The 13,545-nt window shown below is 41.6% G+C and overlaps 1 protein-coding gene across 12 annotated transcripts; it reads right to left on the reverse strand.

Annotated features, from left to right (window-relative positions):
• Positions 1-719: 719 nt before the first annotated feature.
• LOC123149913 (uncharacterized) lies at positions 720-12,544 on the reverse strand. 12 transcript variants are annotated; one of them, XM_044569710.1, is made up of 26 exons: positions 12,272-12,540; positions 11,379-11,507; positions 10,872-11,041; positions 10,518-10,770; positions 10,040-10,262; positions 9,804-9,924; positions 9,085-9,681; positions 7,557-7,577; positions 7,421-7,482; positions 7,001-7,055; positions 6,863-6,899; positions 6,461-6,786; positions 6,145-6,276; positions 5,924-6,072; positions 5,298-5,384; positions 5,047-5,179; positions 4,070-4,510; positions 3,482-3,546; positions 3,321-3,375; positions 3,098-3,134; positions 2,682-2,998; positions 2,423-2,554; positions 2,131-2,261; positions 1,889-1,960; positions 1,465-1,623; positions 720-1,046 (listed from the first exon to the last, which is right to left on the reverse strand). In XM_044569710.1, the coding sequence occupies exons 3-26, from the start codon at positions 11,031-11,033 to the stop codon at positions 1,043-1,045; spliced, it is 3,771 nt and encodes a 1,256-aa protein (XP_044425645.1). In that variant the 5' UTR covers positions 11,034-11,041; positions 11,379-11,507; positions 12,272-12,540; the 3' UTR covers positions 720-1,042. The 12 variants fall into 12 exon arrangements, 11 of the variants coding, with proteins under 11 accessions (XP_044425645.1, XP_044425638.1, XP_044425639.1 ...); XM_044569703.1 differs by having other exon boundaries at positions 2,131-2,276; positions 12,272-12,537; XM_044569704.1 differs by having other exon boundaries at positions 2,131-2,276; positions 11,379-11,521; positions 12,272-12,537.
• Between the last annotated feature and the right edge of the window lie 1,001 nt (positions 12,545-13,545).

Here is a 13,545-nt window from a genome sequence, read left to right on the forward strand (position 1 = left end):
CTTATGTGAATATTTTCTACACTAAATATATAGACAGAAAATGCACTTGTTGTTTTCAGTTGCAGGGGATTAAATAAGAAACAACTTCCCAATAGAAGCAACGGGACATATTTCCGAGAGCGACACGTAGAAACACACTCTTTTCCGAGGGCTCCTCTCGGAGAAGGGGTCTCCTGAGACATTTAGCTACAGTAGTGCCACTCTTTTCCGATGGCCACAACACTTGGTAAAAGTTTAACCGCCGTGTGGGGCTCCTGGGCCCACAGGTCAGGTTCCAGTCAACGGACGTGCACCGAGTGATATGTGGCAGCTCTCGGTAAACAGAGCGCACCATATAATTCTTTTTAAAAAATTAACAAATAATTTGAAACTTTTACTGACAACTGGGTCTAGTAGGACCACATGTCAGTTTGAATGTTTCTATGATATGTTGTTTACCGAGTGCGCCACCACGGCGCTCGGCATACGTCACAGAAAGTGACGGCACCGTCAGTTGTGAACGTGCTTGCCACATGGCTTCTATTTGCCGTGTGATGCGTCAGCGTCGTTTGCTGACCGTTGTTCGTTCGGCGTGATTCCGTGTCGGCAATGTTGGCTAGTTGCCGTGAAGCCATAGTTGCCGAGTGTTCCTCTCGGTGTCTTTACGTTTGCCGAGTGCCCGTGCTTTGGCGCTCGGCGAAGAGCCAAACACCCAGCGTATAAGACAATTCCAGTAGTGATAGCATAGGAGAGAGAAATCAATATAATCGCTTATGGGTTTGATCCAATGATGCATGCACAGGATCTCTACCTTTGTACCAACACGTTCAGCATTCCAGTAGCCCTTTCAGGAGATCATATAATCTCTCCATCTTTATAATACCTCGAGCTCCATCTACCAAACGCAATGCTACAACATAATCCAGGAACACCTCTGAAGATTTTTTTTCACTTGCAGAAAAAAATGGAGTATGCAGGCTGTTGCATCTTTGGTGTTAAGCAAGAAAAGCCACAGTCATTTCGGCCTTAATCTCTCCATCTTTGGTGTCTACACGATCCCCATTTACCTACAGAAGCATAAGTCTGCGTGAGTAAGGAACAACCAACATACAACAGTATACCTCAGCTACATCCTAAGATAACACCACGCATAATGTTGACCAATTTATCGGATTTCCACCACCCCCCCCCCCCCCCCCACGATCCCCATTTACCTACAGAAGCATAAGTCTGGGTGAGTAAGGAACAACCAACATACAACAGTATACCTCAGCTACATCCTAAGATAACACCACGCATAATATTGACCAATTTATCGGATTTCCACCCCCCCCCCCCCCCACCGAGCAATTAACAATCTTTACCGTGCATGTATTGCAAACCTTAATTGTCAGCACAAGACCACAAGACCACAGCAATTACAGGTATTATTAACTGTAATTAAAACCACACTGTTATTTACATTGGCCAAATAAATATTCTTACATTGTCTTGCAGCCGGTTCCCTCTGTTTTGCGGCGCTCCGCCTCAGCTCGCTTCTCCCTGCAGTGTCGCATCCAGGGCGCTACACTCTTTGGTCGCAAAGCTTCATCACCATAGATATCCATGATAAATATTGTGTTCTTTTGCCCAATCATAATCCTGCTAGACAAAAGATAAACTTTTTTTTCACAAGTTTTCTATCATAGGTAACTGGAATAAGAATGTTGAAAACTGGGCACTTGATATATAAAAGAATGGAGTTGGCAGTCCGCCGGGTCACAATTTACAGATGCATGTTTTGACAAAGCGAAAGCTCCATAATTGCTGAGACTAAACTACATCATTGGTTTCCATCTAGAGAGCATGTAGCGAAGCAACTCTCTTACCCAGTCAGGAAATTAAATTAAGAAATAACAAGGACATTTACCTTTGTAAACCCATCAGACGTACTATGGCAACAACAGGTCCACCGCCGCCTAAGTTAATGATTCTCTTGAGCCTGGCGAATATGCAGCAACAATTTCCCATGATGAGAGCAAAAAATACATATGTGCAATACAAGTACCTCATGTTACACATTTAGTACCAGAATCCTTGACAGCATAGGCTGATTGCTAACACGCAACCACATGGGCATGCCGTTCAATGTTATGATACAATGGTAATTACCTGAAATCAGTGGAGCTCCACAGATGAATGATGCCATGTTCTGTTCCTGTAATTATAACTGGAAGGTTTGGATGGGCAAGGACACAATGAACTGGTGACATAGCTTCGAGCGTATGAATGCACTCTCTTTTCTGCAAGTCCCAGATCTGATTTAAAGAACATATCAAGTGGACTTTAGCATTATATGTTCTCCTAAAAGGAGGATCATCCTGGCATCTGCAACTAGCATTAATGTAATACGCCTATTGTATTAATTAGCTGGTATGGTGTTTGATGATAATGGCACATATACCTTGGCAGTGCAATCCTTGGAGCCACTGGTCAAATATTGTTGAGCTCCACGTGTGATAAAATCAAGGGATAGAACTTGCTCCGAATGCCCAGGCAAAGAATATTCAGGGACAGAAGAATCAAGCCTCCAAATCTGAACATCAAGTTTAGGTATATAGTATTACCTTCTCAAAACATGCACTCACCCCACTTTATAGATAAAGTAGAAACTTAAAGTACACGGCCAAAATTCAGTTAGTGAAAAATTCAAGCAGACAAACCTGTACGTGGCTGTACAAAGACCCACTTGCAAAAGTGTTGTTGTCATTAGGGCTAAATGCAAATGGCCGTAAAGCACCAGGAAATGTTTGTATGCGGTTCCAGCGCTGGTCCCAGTCCAAAAGCACTGAACTTGGTGACAACACGTACGGTAGGATTGGATGAATGGCTAGTTCTGAGAAGTTCAACATTCTACTAGGTTCAACACTCCTGATCTTTTTTATTTTTGTTACACATGCGCAGTCGTACACATGGAGGTGACCGCCATATGTCAGAGCTACAATCCATTCCCTTCTTGTAATAAATTTGATGCTGCTTACTGCAATAAGGGTGGACAATTTGGTTAGTACTCCATGTCAGTGTATATTTATACGAAAATTCAAGCTTAATTTTTATAGGTATGAGTCACAAATAGTACCTTCATAATCGGAGACTTTAAAAACATTCATCGGGTACTGCATACCGCACAAAATGACTCTGTTAGTTAAGTGCAAAAGGCCGAGGCATACATTTTCACTTGCCAATATATATACATATTGCAAAAGTCTTTGTTGTGATGACCGTTTACACTTAGCAATGGCATAAATATATTCGAAGTATTAATATAACTATATACATATTGAGAGAACACATTAGCTTGCCTTCATCTCATGGTTCCATACACGGGCATATCCACTAGCATGCCCAGTCAAAATCCTGTGTGATAATATGAAATGTATCACAGGATATAATGACATCCAATACATTCACTTCAACATATGAACTGAAATATGTACAATCCCTTATTGACCTATGCACTCACCATGGCTTTGTTGGATGTGCATCTAGTGAACGCAAACTGTCAGGATTATACTTCGTCAATATATTCTGGTCCAACAAAAATGTAGTCAACATCAGAAACACTACCTAAAATTAAGTTGGATGATCCATATACAAAAGTTGACTATGGGTGGCAGGCCCATTGTTTGTAAAATTTGCTAGTGGGAAAGCAAATGCATTGATGTCAATGCATAGAGTAACTGAAGTGATGATAGAGTTAGTTCTTTGACAACACACAGGCACACACATATAGACACATTTATCAACACTTCATAACTTCCTCGGCTGAAAAAAAATTCTGGGCTGAAAGAGTACTGAACTGCCTAGGAATCTAGGATGTGTAAGTAACTGCTGGTGGTCTGTTTGTAGTTCACCCAAATGAACATGTGACTCCCCAAAAAAAATGAACATGTGACTCCTGATAATGAAATATCAAAAAAGAATGTCCCATATAATGTGGGCTTCCTGCGCTAAAGATGTGAACATCCCTGAAAAAAAATCAAACTCCCCAACAAAACAAAAAGATATGAACATGATACTTGATATTAGTGTTAGTGGAGGACCAACTCACCTCGCATGTCATCTCTTCTTGCGTCACATAAATAGCTTCTAGTGTCACCTCATGCACCATATTCCCAAGTTCTTTGGCCTCCTCAAAAAATTCATCAAAATCGGACATGTCTTCGGATGCCATGATGTGCTTATCTCCATATAAACAGCTGTGAATAACGAGATCAAAGTCTGTCTCTTTCTTTAGCTTCATCTCCTCTTTCGTTGTCACGATCAAAGTGTAGTTGGATCTACGAGGCACAATGCCGTACAATGGCATCTTTTCAAAGCACCATGGGGATTTGCCGCTCTTGTCTACAAGTTTAAATCCCACATTTTCATCTGTGTTGTTTGTTAGGTGCAGTGAGCACGGGATGGGCTCATTGGGATGATATGGGAAGTGGAGTTCTGTTGGGTAGACGTCAAGTAAAGGTAGCTTGCTGATGGATCTTGAGATTTCCTGCTAAACAGATGAAGCATTGGAATGCCATGTATGGGTGCGCACAACTTGCATGAACATTAAAATTAATATAGGAGTGAATTCCACATTTTACCCCCTAGATATGCATATGTGACTCTACTTACCCGTCAAGTGAAAATTCATTTAGAATACCCTTTTAGAAGCTCTGGACCCTCGTTTTCTGATGCGTGTCCATTAGGCAAGGTGTGAGGTGATGCCCAGGGTCCAAAAATCTCAAGACGATGATGAGGAATGGAACAGACGGACAAGAGAAGTCTGGACATGATGCAACATGCTGATCCTAACTAACATAAACGAGCAAAATGAAAAATTGGGGTAAAACCATGTGTCACAAATCTGATATTTCGATAGAAGTTCCACTAAATGGTGTAATTTGTGTCACAAATGTACAACTACAAGGTAAAAAGTGGAATTCACTCTTAATATAATTAAGAGTTCAATTTGCAATATTGAAGAACCAACTGATAAGCTCTTGACTTCCAGAAACTGAACGAGAAGTAAAAAATGAATGAACTCACCTTAGACATTGTGTCTCCCGCATGTTGTATCATATCTACACTTAACTCCTGCTCATAATCCATTGATTGCTTTTGATAACTCACACTCTCAACATCCATAATTGCTATGGTGCGAAACTGTCCAATCACAACCCTATCATATGATAGTTCCCATATAACATTATAAGTTTTCCATGATAAATAGGAGGCAGGGTTGTACAGCTAAGAAATATATGCTCTAAAGATGTAAATAGAAAATTATGACAACACACCTTCCCATCACACATGCGAGATGGTCGACAGCTCCAAGAGAACCAATCTTGATGATTCCTTTAAGCATCGGGGGTGATGAATATATCCTACGGGAATCCTTTTTATCAGCAAGTAGAATGGCAATCCATGATGATCGAGTGAGTACATTTGTTCAAAATCAGTACTTGACTAACTAACAGTGTGCGAAAAAACAAATGGCTGACTAATGGGCATGCTTCATAAGAGCACCAGCAATATCTTGATGATTCCTTTAAGCGTCGGGGGTGATGAATATATCCTACGGGAATCCTTTTTATCAGCAAGTAGAATGGCAATCCATGATGATCGAGTGAGTACATTTGTTCAAAATCAGTACTTGACTAACTAACAGTGTGCGAAAAAACAAATGGCTGACTAATGGGCATGCTTCATAAGAACACCAGCAATATATTGTTTATTACATATGAGAACTGGGCAATTGCTAGCCCAGTGATAAGGTTGCAGTGGCGCATCCTTCCAATTATTTCTCCCAGGTGTGTTCTATATTAATATGGTGTCCTCAGAGTTCCTCCCCATTGGGTCTTGTTTTCTTACAGTTACTACATTTCAAATTGCCTAAAAAATAGCGTTACCTCAAAAACATTACCTGAAATTTTTTGTGCTCCACAAATAAATAGTACCATCGAGTGAACCTGTAATTAGAGTCTGAAGATCGGGTTGGTGCATGACAGAACTAATTGGAGATACGGAAGCTTCAAGTGTATATGCACATATCTTCTTCTCCAAATGCCATATCTGATTTGGATGAAAAGAAAAATCATGACTTATTACGAGAGCTGCTGTATGTACTCTATGAGCATGACAGACCTTGGCAGTGTTATCACTTGATCCTGTAACCAACAACTCTTGATCGTGACTGGTGAAAAAATCCAAGCAGCTCACTGTTGATGAATGCCCAGAAAGATCATAGCTAGATTTTTGTGAATCAATACTCCGAACCTGCACAACAATCGTTCAAAGGATATCATAAAAGGATATAAAGGTGCAGTAGCAATACTTTCCTTCATCATACTAAAATTTAGGAATAACACACACACACACACACACAGAGAGAGGGAGAGAGAGAGACAGAGAGACAGAGAGACAGAGAGAGAGAGAGAGAGAGAGAGAGAGAGAGAGAGACCTCCACTGAATAATGTGCCATTGAAATACTAGCGATTGTGTCATTTCTGTTAAATACGACTTGATATGCTGGCCCATCCATTTGAAATATCTGTACGCACTCCCAACCCTTGTCCCAGTCCCAAAGTTTAATGTGTGTACTCGCTGACAGCAAATACGACTGGGTTGGATGAACGGCCAGTGACCAAATACTCTCAAATATACCAGCTGTAACAGCTCTGAAACTTGTGATCTTTCGCTCTTGTTCATATTCGTACACATGGACAAGACCATCTTGTGTCCCAGCAACAATCCAATGCTTTCTTGCAACAAATTTAACGCACAGAACTGCAAAGGCAGGAGACTATTTTATTGACATGGCACCATGCATGATGGACGTACAAACAAAAGTCAGAAATCATACCTTTGCTCGCTGAGACATTAAGCGCATCCACCTTTCTCTGCCGTAATAAAGAAACTACTATGTTAGTCCATGGAGACCAAAGCAAGCCGAGAGGCATCAGTAGAGTATTTATCGTAAAAATAAATACTACACACTTGCCTGTGTCTTACAGTCCCAAATGCGAACGTATCCTCTGTCATCTCCTAATATCATCCTGCCACAAATAATTAATGAACTAATTATCCAAGAATCATGTATGTGCAATTTTCCATGCCTACATGTCAAAAAGCAAACCCCATTCATGTACTCAGACATAAAAGAGAGGTCCCATGAGGAACTGAAATGAAACTATGAACTGATCTGGGAGGCCATTCCTGAGCTAATGTAACACAGGAGACTGTTCTTTGTCTGCATTTTGTAATATCGAGCAATATTTTCATGCAATATCTTCCCAGAAATATAGAGGTTCCACATGAAAATATTCACCAATGAATATAATAAATCAAGAAAAGTCACTTCATTTGACTTCTGTGTGCTAAACTGCTAATGCATATAGATTTTATATGTGTATACACTCACCATTGGTTGGTCTGGTTTGTGTCCAACTTATAACTGTAGGTGCCTTGCACCATGCATATTATCTGATTCAGCAAGGATATGGTTAGTGTCTGGTCGAGGACCTCCTCAAACGACAGAGAGAAGATATGATTCATACCTTTGTTGCATGTGAGATTGGCTGCAAGATATATGATCATGCGTGTTAGTGCAGTCCAGAACCAATACCACAAAATATGAGTGAAAAGAACACAAAAAGGGAAGTTACATTTAAATTAGATTATCAACATTTCAATTTAAGCGAGACCAATCTCTATCTATCCATCTTCCATAACATAGACTGCTTAAGTAGTAGTAATTGTGCTAAAAGTCATGGCTGAGATTGGCGCCCATATTTAATTTTATTCCCACCCAGTAATTGGTGGTCGAGACGATGCTACTCCGACGGACGGATCGGCGCAAGGGACCTCGGATTAGGTGTCGTGTGAGGTCACCTACTATGTCAAAGCCATGGGCTTTGACCAAGGCTTGCTTGGTGGAGGTCGTCTGCAATGTCGGGTTAGTCCCCCCCCCCCCCCTCCCCCTCCTCTGTTCCAGCTAAAATGGTTGGGGAAGCAGGTGTCGATGCTTCCTACCGTGGAGGCATGGACACAGAACCGGAGGCTGATGTTGGGCAAGGAGTGGCAAGAGATGCCTACTACTCTTCCTACCGGGGTTGAAGTGTTGTGATTTGGATGGGTTGTGGAGTCTCTAGGCTTGGATGTCAGGGTTGCCGCCCCGGATGGTGGTCCCCATGTTTGGCTCTCCAGAGGGCATTATGACGGCTGTGGTGGCTAGGTCGCTTGGTCGTGGGGGCGGTGAGGCCCTGGTGGCTCATGCATGGTCTTTGTCGCGAGACAGAAACGGTGCCTAGATCTGGAGGTCTGTGCTGATCACGGTTCTCCTAGGGGCCTCTTGCTGGTACGGGTGAGCTGTCAGGAGAAAGTCCCATGCTTCGGCGCCGACAACTGCGGTGGCCGCGTGCGTCGTTCTCCTCTTGAGGTCATCGTTGTGTCCTCCTCTCCATGCCACAGTTCTAGGTGAATACCCTTGTCTATTTTGGACTCGAGAATGGTGACGCTTTGCGCCGGTCTCCCTCCTGATCACAGTCATGGAGGTTATGTTCATAGGACGTGTTGTGACATTGTAATCTGTCTCCTGTATTCTTTTCCTGCAACATAGTTTTGTGCATATATGTTGTCCAACTATCCTGGTATCTGGTTTGTAAGAGGACTAGCCCACTACCTTGTATCATTGGGCCGTGCATTGTGGTTTGTGCTTTATCTATAAAGAGGGGTCTATGCCTGTTTCATGTAATTGGTGCAAAGTCTGAAAAGTCCAATAAAGTTCCCTCAAGATGTAATTTCAAAATAAAATAATTTTATGTTTCGAACGGCAAATCATTAATAATTTGGTTACTAACTACATTAACTAAGGATTTTTCATAGGGAAATAAGCCATTGAGAAAAATGATAATTATTCTTTTGGATGATGCATTTTATTTGTTGTAATGTTTTTAATATTTTTCAATGTATACGTCCATGCAAATAAATTTTAACATAATATTACACATGAACAAAACTTATCGTCGAAATTTAGAGATCACCTAGCAAGTCAATCATATTTATGCTAATATAGTAATATCTTACCATAGACGATGATGGTGTGATGTCTCGTGGCAGAGTATAAAGTGCTTTCAGTTTGGCCACCTGCACTTCATTCTCCATCTCTTGGAAAAACTTGTTTGGCTGCTGTTGGAAAGTTTTTATATGCCCATCATCCCCCAATATAAATGTAGCACTCTGGAGGAACACATCTATGATATATTTTCGAGGTAGATCTTCTTTCCCTTTTGTTGCCACGATGAGAGTGTAAGGTGTGTTAGGAGGAACGAGGCCATACAATGGTAGATTCAGGAAGGAGGGCTCCATGTTCTTGTCTGTAAGCCTAAATGCAACATGCTTATTGGTGTTGTTTGTTAGCTGCAGTGGGCATGTCATAACCTTGTTTGGCTCAAAGGTGAAGCAAAGATTGAACTGTTGAAGCGTAAGAAGCTGGCTTGTCCCACCTGTAGGGATTAAATGTATACTGCATTCTGTCTCTTCAAGCCTATCGATTATATGCTTCATACTAGCCGGTCTCTTCGCCGGATTGAAATCTGTGCACTCTATCCCGATCTTAGCACATACTCGTATTTGTTCCCACTGCAATGTATCCACCGTTGGATTATTCCAAATTTCCAGTACCTAGGAAATTGCAACCGTGATTATGTTATGAAATGGATCATCAAATAAAGACTCGTGTTGGTGAATAACATCAGTTTTCACAATTTCGACTTGGAATGGGGACACTTATAATTTGTTCTTACATTCTCAGTAGTTTGATACCCCTTCTTTCCAGTCAACATTTCTATAATTATAACACCAAGGCTATACAAGTCAAACTTGTGTGTGATTTCACCGCTTTGGAATTCTGGTGCCAAATATCCCCTAAAAATGCATATAGTCTGATCAGTTGGTAGTATACAGAGCCAGTACAATACAATATTACATTATAGCTACAAAGGTTAAAGATTCAGATTTCAACAAGGTTTAGTTGGCTTACAGTGTTCCTCCCACATTATCAGTAATGCATCGTGTTTGATCTTCCTCAAAACACCTTGATAGTCCGAAATCAGTAATTTTTGGATTCATATCTTCATCCAACAATATATTTTCTGGTTTTAAATCCAAGTGCAGAATATTTTCTTGGTGAAGATAGTTTAACCCCTCGCAGATCCCTTTTATTACTTGGTAACGCTCTCTCCATTCAAGTTCTCTGGATGAATCTACAAAAGGGAGATGAGAAATGCGAATTAATTTAGTATATACTCCCTCTGATCCATAATAGTTGTGTGGTTTTAGTTCCAATTTGAACTAAAACCATTACAATTATTACGGATCGGAGGGAGTATTTGAGACAATTGACTTTCTTAATTTGTGAATGCAAAAGATGAGAAAATAATTTCAGTTATATGCCTAATTTGGTTGAATCAACCAAGCAGTCCCCAATGAAGAAAATAAAGATGGAAACATGGTCCTACCCTTTATATAAGCGACAAGACTTCCTTTGTGTAGATACTCAAAACAGAGTAATCTTTCTTGTACATCTGCCATGACTAATGTTCCGTTGTAATTTGCCATATTTCCTTGTGTGTCAGAACAATATACCAGAAATCGAACGATATTCTTGTGCTTCAGCTTCACAAGGCATTTAATCTCTCCCAGAAACTCTTTCTCGTGGATGTGCGTATTGCGCAACTTCTTTACAGCGACGGCTCCATTCTCAAGTGTTGCCTGCAGCCGGCCGGGAGATGCATAGATAAAAATGCGTTTTCATTCCTGACAAAATTTTATGACTTGGAGCGTGAGAAGGGGCAGCTGTGAGTGTGGTGTACCTTATAAACAGTTGCAAAGCCTCCTCTGCCGATTTCCATGTCATCAGAGAAACCATGTGTGATTTCTGACAAAAGTGACAATGGCAAGGCAGTGGGCTCTAGGGTCGGATCAACTAGCATGTACTCCAGGTCATGTTGTGTAGTAATAGCTTGGCCAACCATTGCGCAGCCTGGTTATATACCACGTCAGCAACACTAGCATGTAACAAGAGTATGTGTACAAATGATTACTACATACGAGGAAAGTACCTAGAGCGAACTGACGCCATATCTAGACATATATGCAAATAGGAAAACCTTTATCCGGCATTAACTGAGTGATCTTACTAGATAAACCCGGCGTTTTATTTAGTTTCATAGTTCACATGCCTTCCAATCTACCAAACATAACAAGTTGGAAGAATTCTAGACCCATAAAACATGAAGCTTCGACGACAGGCAACTAGAGTACCCTAAACTACTCACCTAATTAAGCAGAGGTTCAAATTCAGAAGTTACGGTAATTACCTGATATATATGAAGCCCTGCTGCCGTGTAGGGCTAGTCTTCAGCAGGTATATACAAGATCTTGTGAAGGGATGGTATTAGCGATGCCAGATCTTGTGAAAGGAGGCAGAAGGTGTATACAAGATGCTCCTGCATTAGTTTGGCTTGACATAAGATTATGTTGGCCCCCAAAGAAAGTTCAATTATTGTTGAGAAGAGACAAAACAAAAGGAATGTCACTACACAATATATATCTGTCAAAACACATTGTTTGAGCTAGCCCGAGCTGGAAGTTGTCTGTGCATAGTACACCTAGATAACTTAACATACGCTAGCGATCATGATCGCGCGACCAACCATTGGTATATTTCAATTCAAAGTCTATATATTATGTGATCCTCATCGTCATCGACGTATGTGCTGACAAGCAAGACTCACGTGTTCATACACGATCAAGTCATTGAGTTTGGTAATAAGGTACCACTAATCTCTAATGAGTGTCCTATATATCTACCTATCTTCTATTCAATTCTACTTCATAGCTCCGATGAGCTACTGTAGTTTCAATAAAAGACTATGAGACTTGGAAGAAGAACAAAATTGATCGGCATAATGCAGTGAAAGAGAAGACCATTTGTAATAGATATTTAATGATTGTACGCTGCTTAAGAACCCGGGCCAGTCAAATTGTGTTATACCACCTCGGCGATCCATTAAGTGGGCACCCAGGCCAGTTTAGATACGATTATACGAACTTAGTTAGCGTGGCTTCAAACAAACAGAACATATTGTTGGTGGGGCCTCTAGCAGGACCAAATTATTGGACGAATCATTAGCTTGCAAGAAATCAATGGCAGCCACTAGCAATCTCGTACCTGTGAACTAATTAGGCGGATAAGGAGAATCGGATTTACCTCTAAGTCGGTGCTTGCTGCCAGACGCGCGAGAGAATGGAAAGATGCGATGAACTAATGGCTGCTCAACTATTCCGAGGTTGACTGCTCAGCTGCGTCGCCTCCTCCCTGAACTCCGGCGAGCATCCCGTAGCGTGTGGCTCCTGGATCTGCTCTGCTGCGGTGAGAGACGAGGGGAGCAGGGGTGGCGGCGGCCTCTGGGAATGAGGTGGGGAGAAGAGGATTGGAACGAGCTGGTAGTAGATATAGGTCACGGGATGGAGAATAGAAGATGATGGGCTTTCGATCCCGGACCTTATGAACAGCGATCCATCTCCCCATCTTGGACCGTATGAACAGCGATCCATCTCCCCATCTTTTTCAACTTCCCTTGTTGCAGAACACAACGACATATGTTAGACGAATTGCTGGCATGCAACATCAATCAGCAACAGTATCAGCACAGATTGCTCGAGGATGAAAGGAAATTCCTCACGATGAACAGTAGTATCGCCGCGACTCGACCCTGCCACTAAATTTCTCCATTTTCCCTTCTCCTCTAAAATTATAATTTTTTTTGCTGGGGTATAAAATTATTGATGAAAAAAATTCTATATAAAATCGGTTAAACTTCACAATGTTTCCAATTACTGCAAAATTTACATACCCAATATTTGACAGTGGAGAGACTATTGTACAGCTTGCTCGGAAGAGTACAGTAGCGAATCCATGGAGTTGCGTGTCAAGCTCCACAAAAGTCCTCCTAAACCGAGTGCAGGGGGAAAAAGCCGACAACTTACAGGCACTTGTTCGTGGAAGCGGACACTGATCCTTGCGCAAACGCAGTGACACGCGCCATTACACGCCGTTGCTGATATGGCGCTGGCAGATGTTAGAGATAATCTTGTTTAGTAGATTATAGTTGGTTCCTGGCTAGATTGATTAGTCCGGCTAGGAGGTGTCTTGGATGTGCACGTGTGGAGCAAGTAGTAAAAGTCCGGCTAGGAGTTTGCTTGGCTGCCTAGGCGTGTTGTGTCCGTGTTAGTTTGACCAGGTAGTAGTGCTAGGTCGTTTAGGATTTGTAGAGTCCAGTTACAACTCTTGAGTCATTGTACGAATAGGTTTAGGTTAGCTGGGTCGGCTGCGTTGGTGTGTATATATACACAAGAGGCTATGTGGGTTTGGTAATAACACCGGTGCGAGAAAAAGAAATAAAGATAAAAGAAGGGCACGACAAGGGCCCTTGGTTATAAAAGGTTTTTGTGCGTGTGTTCATTGTACTGTGATGTGATCGA

This window comes from Triticum aestivum, chromosome 7A, assembly GCF_018294505.1.
Source record: "Triticum aestivum cultivar Chinese Spring chromosome 7A, IWGSC CS RefSeq v2.1, whole genome shotgun sequence".
In the NCBI taxonomy this organism is placed as follows: Eukaryota; Viridiplantae; Streptophyta; class Magnoliopsida; order Poales; family Poaceae; genus Triticum; species Triticum aestivum.

Excerpts from the sequence above, each read along its gene's own strand:
- LOC123149913 (XM_044569703.1), bottom strand. The coding sequence starts at position 11,033 with ATGGTTGGCCAAGCTATTACTACACAACATGACCTGGAGTACATGCTA. Across the intron at positions 10,263-10,517 it reads TCTTGTCGCTTATATAAAGG|ATTCATCCAGAGAACTTGAA; the intron begins GTAGGACCATGT and ends TCCCTTTTGTAG. Across the intron at positions 3,135-3,320 it reads TATGGAACCATGAGATGAAG|TACCCGATGAATGTTTTTAA; the intron begins GCAAGCTAATGT and ends TGCGGTATGCAG.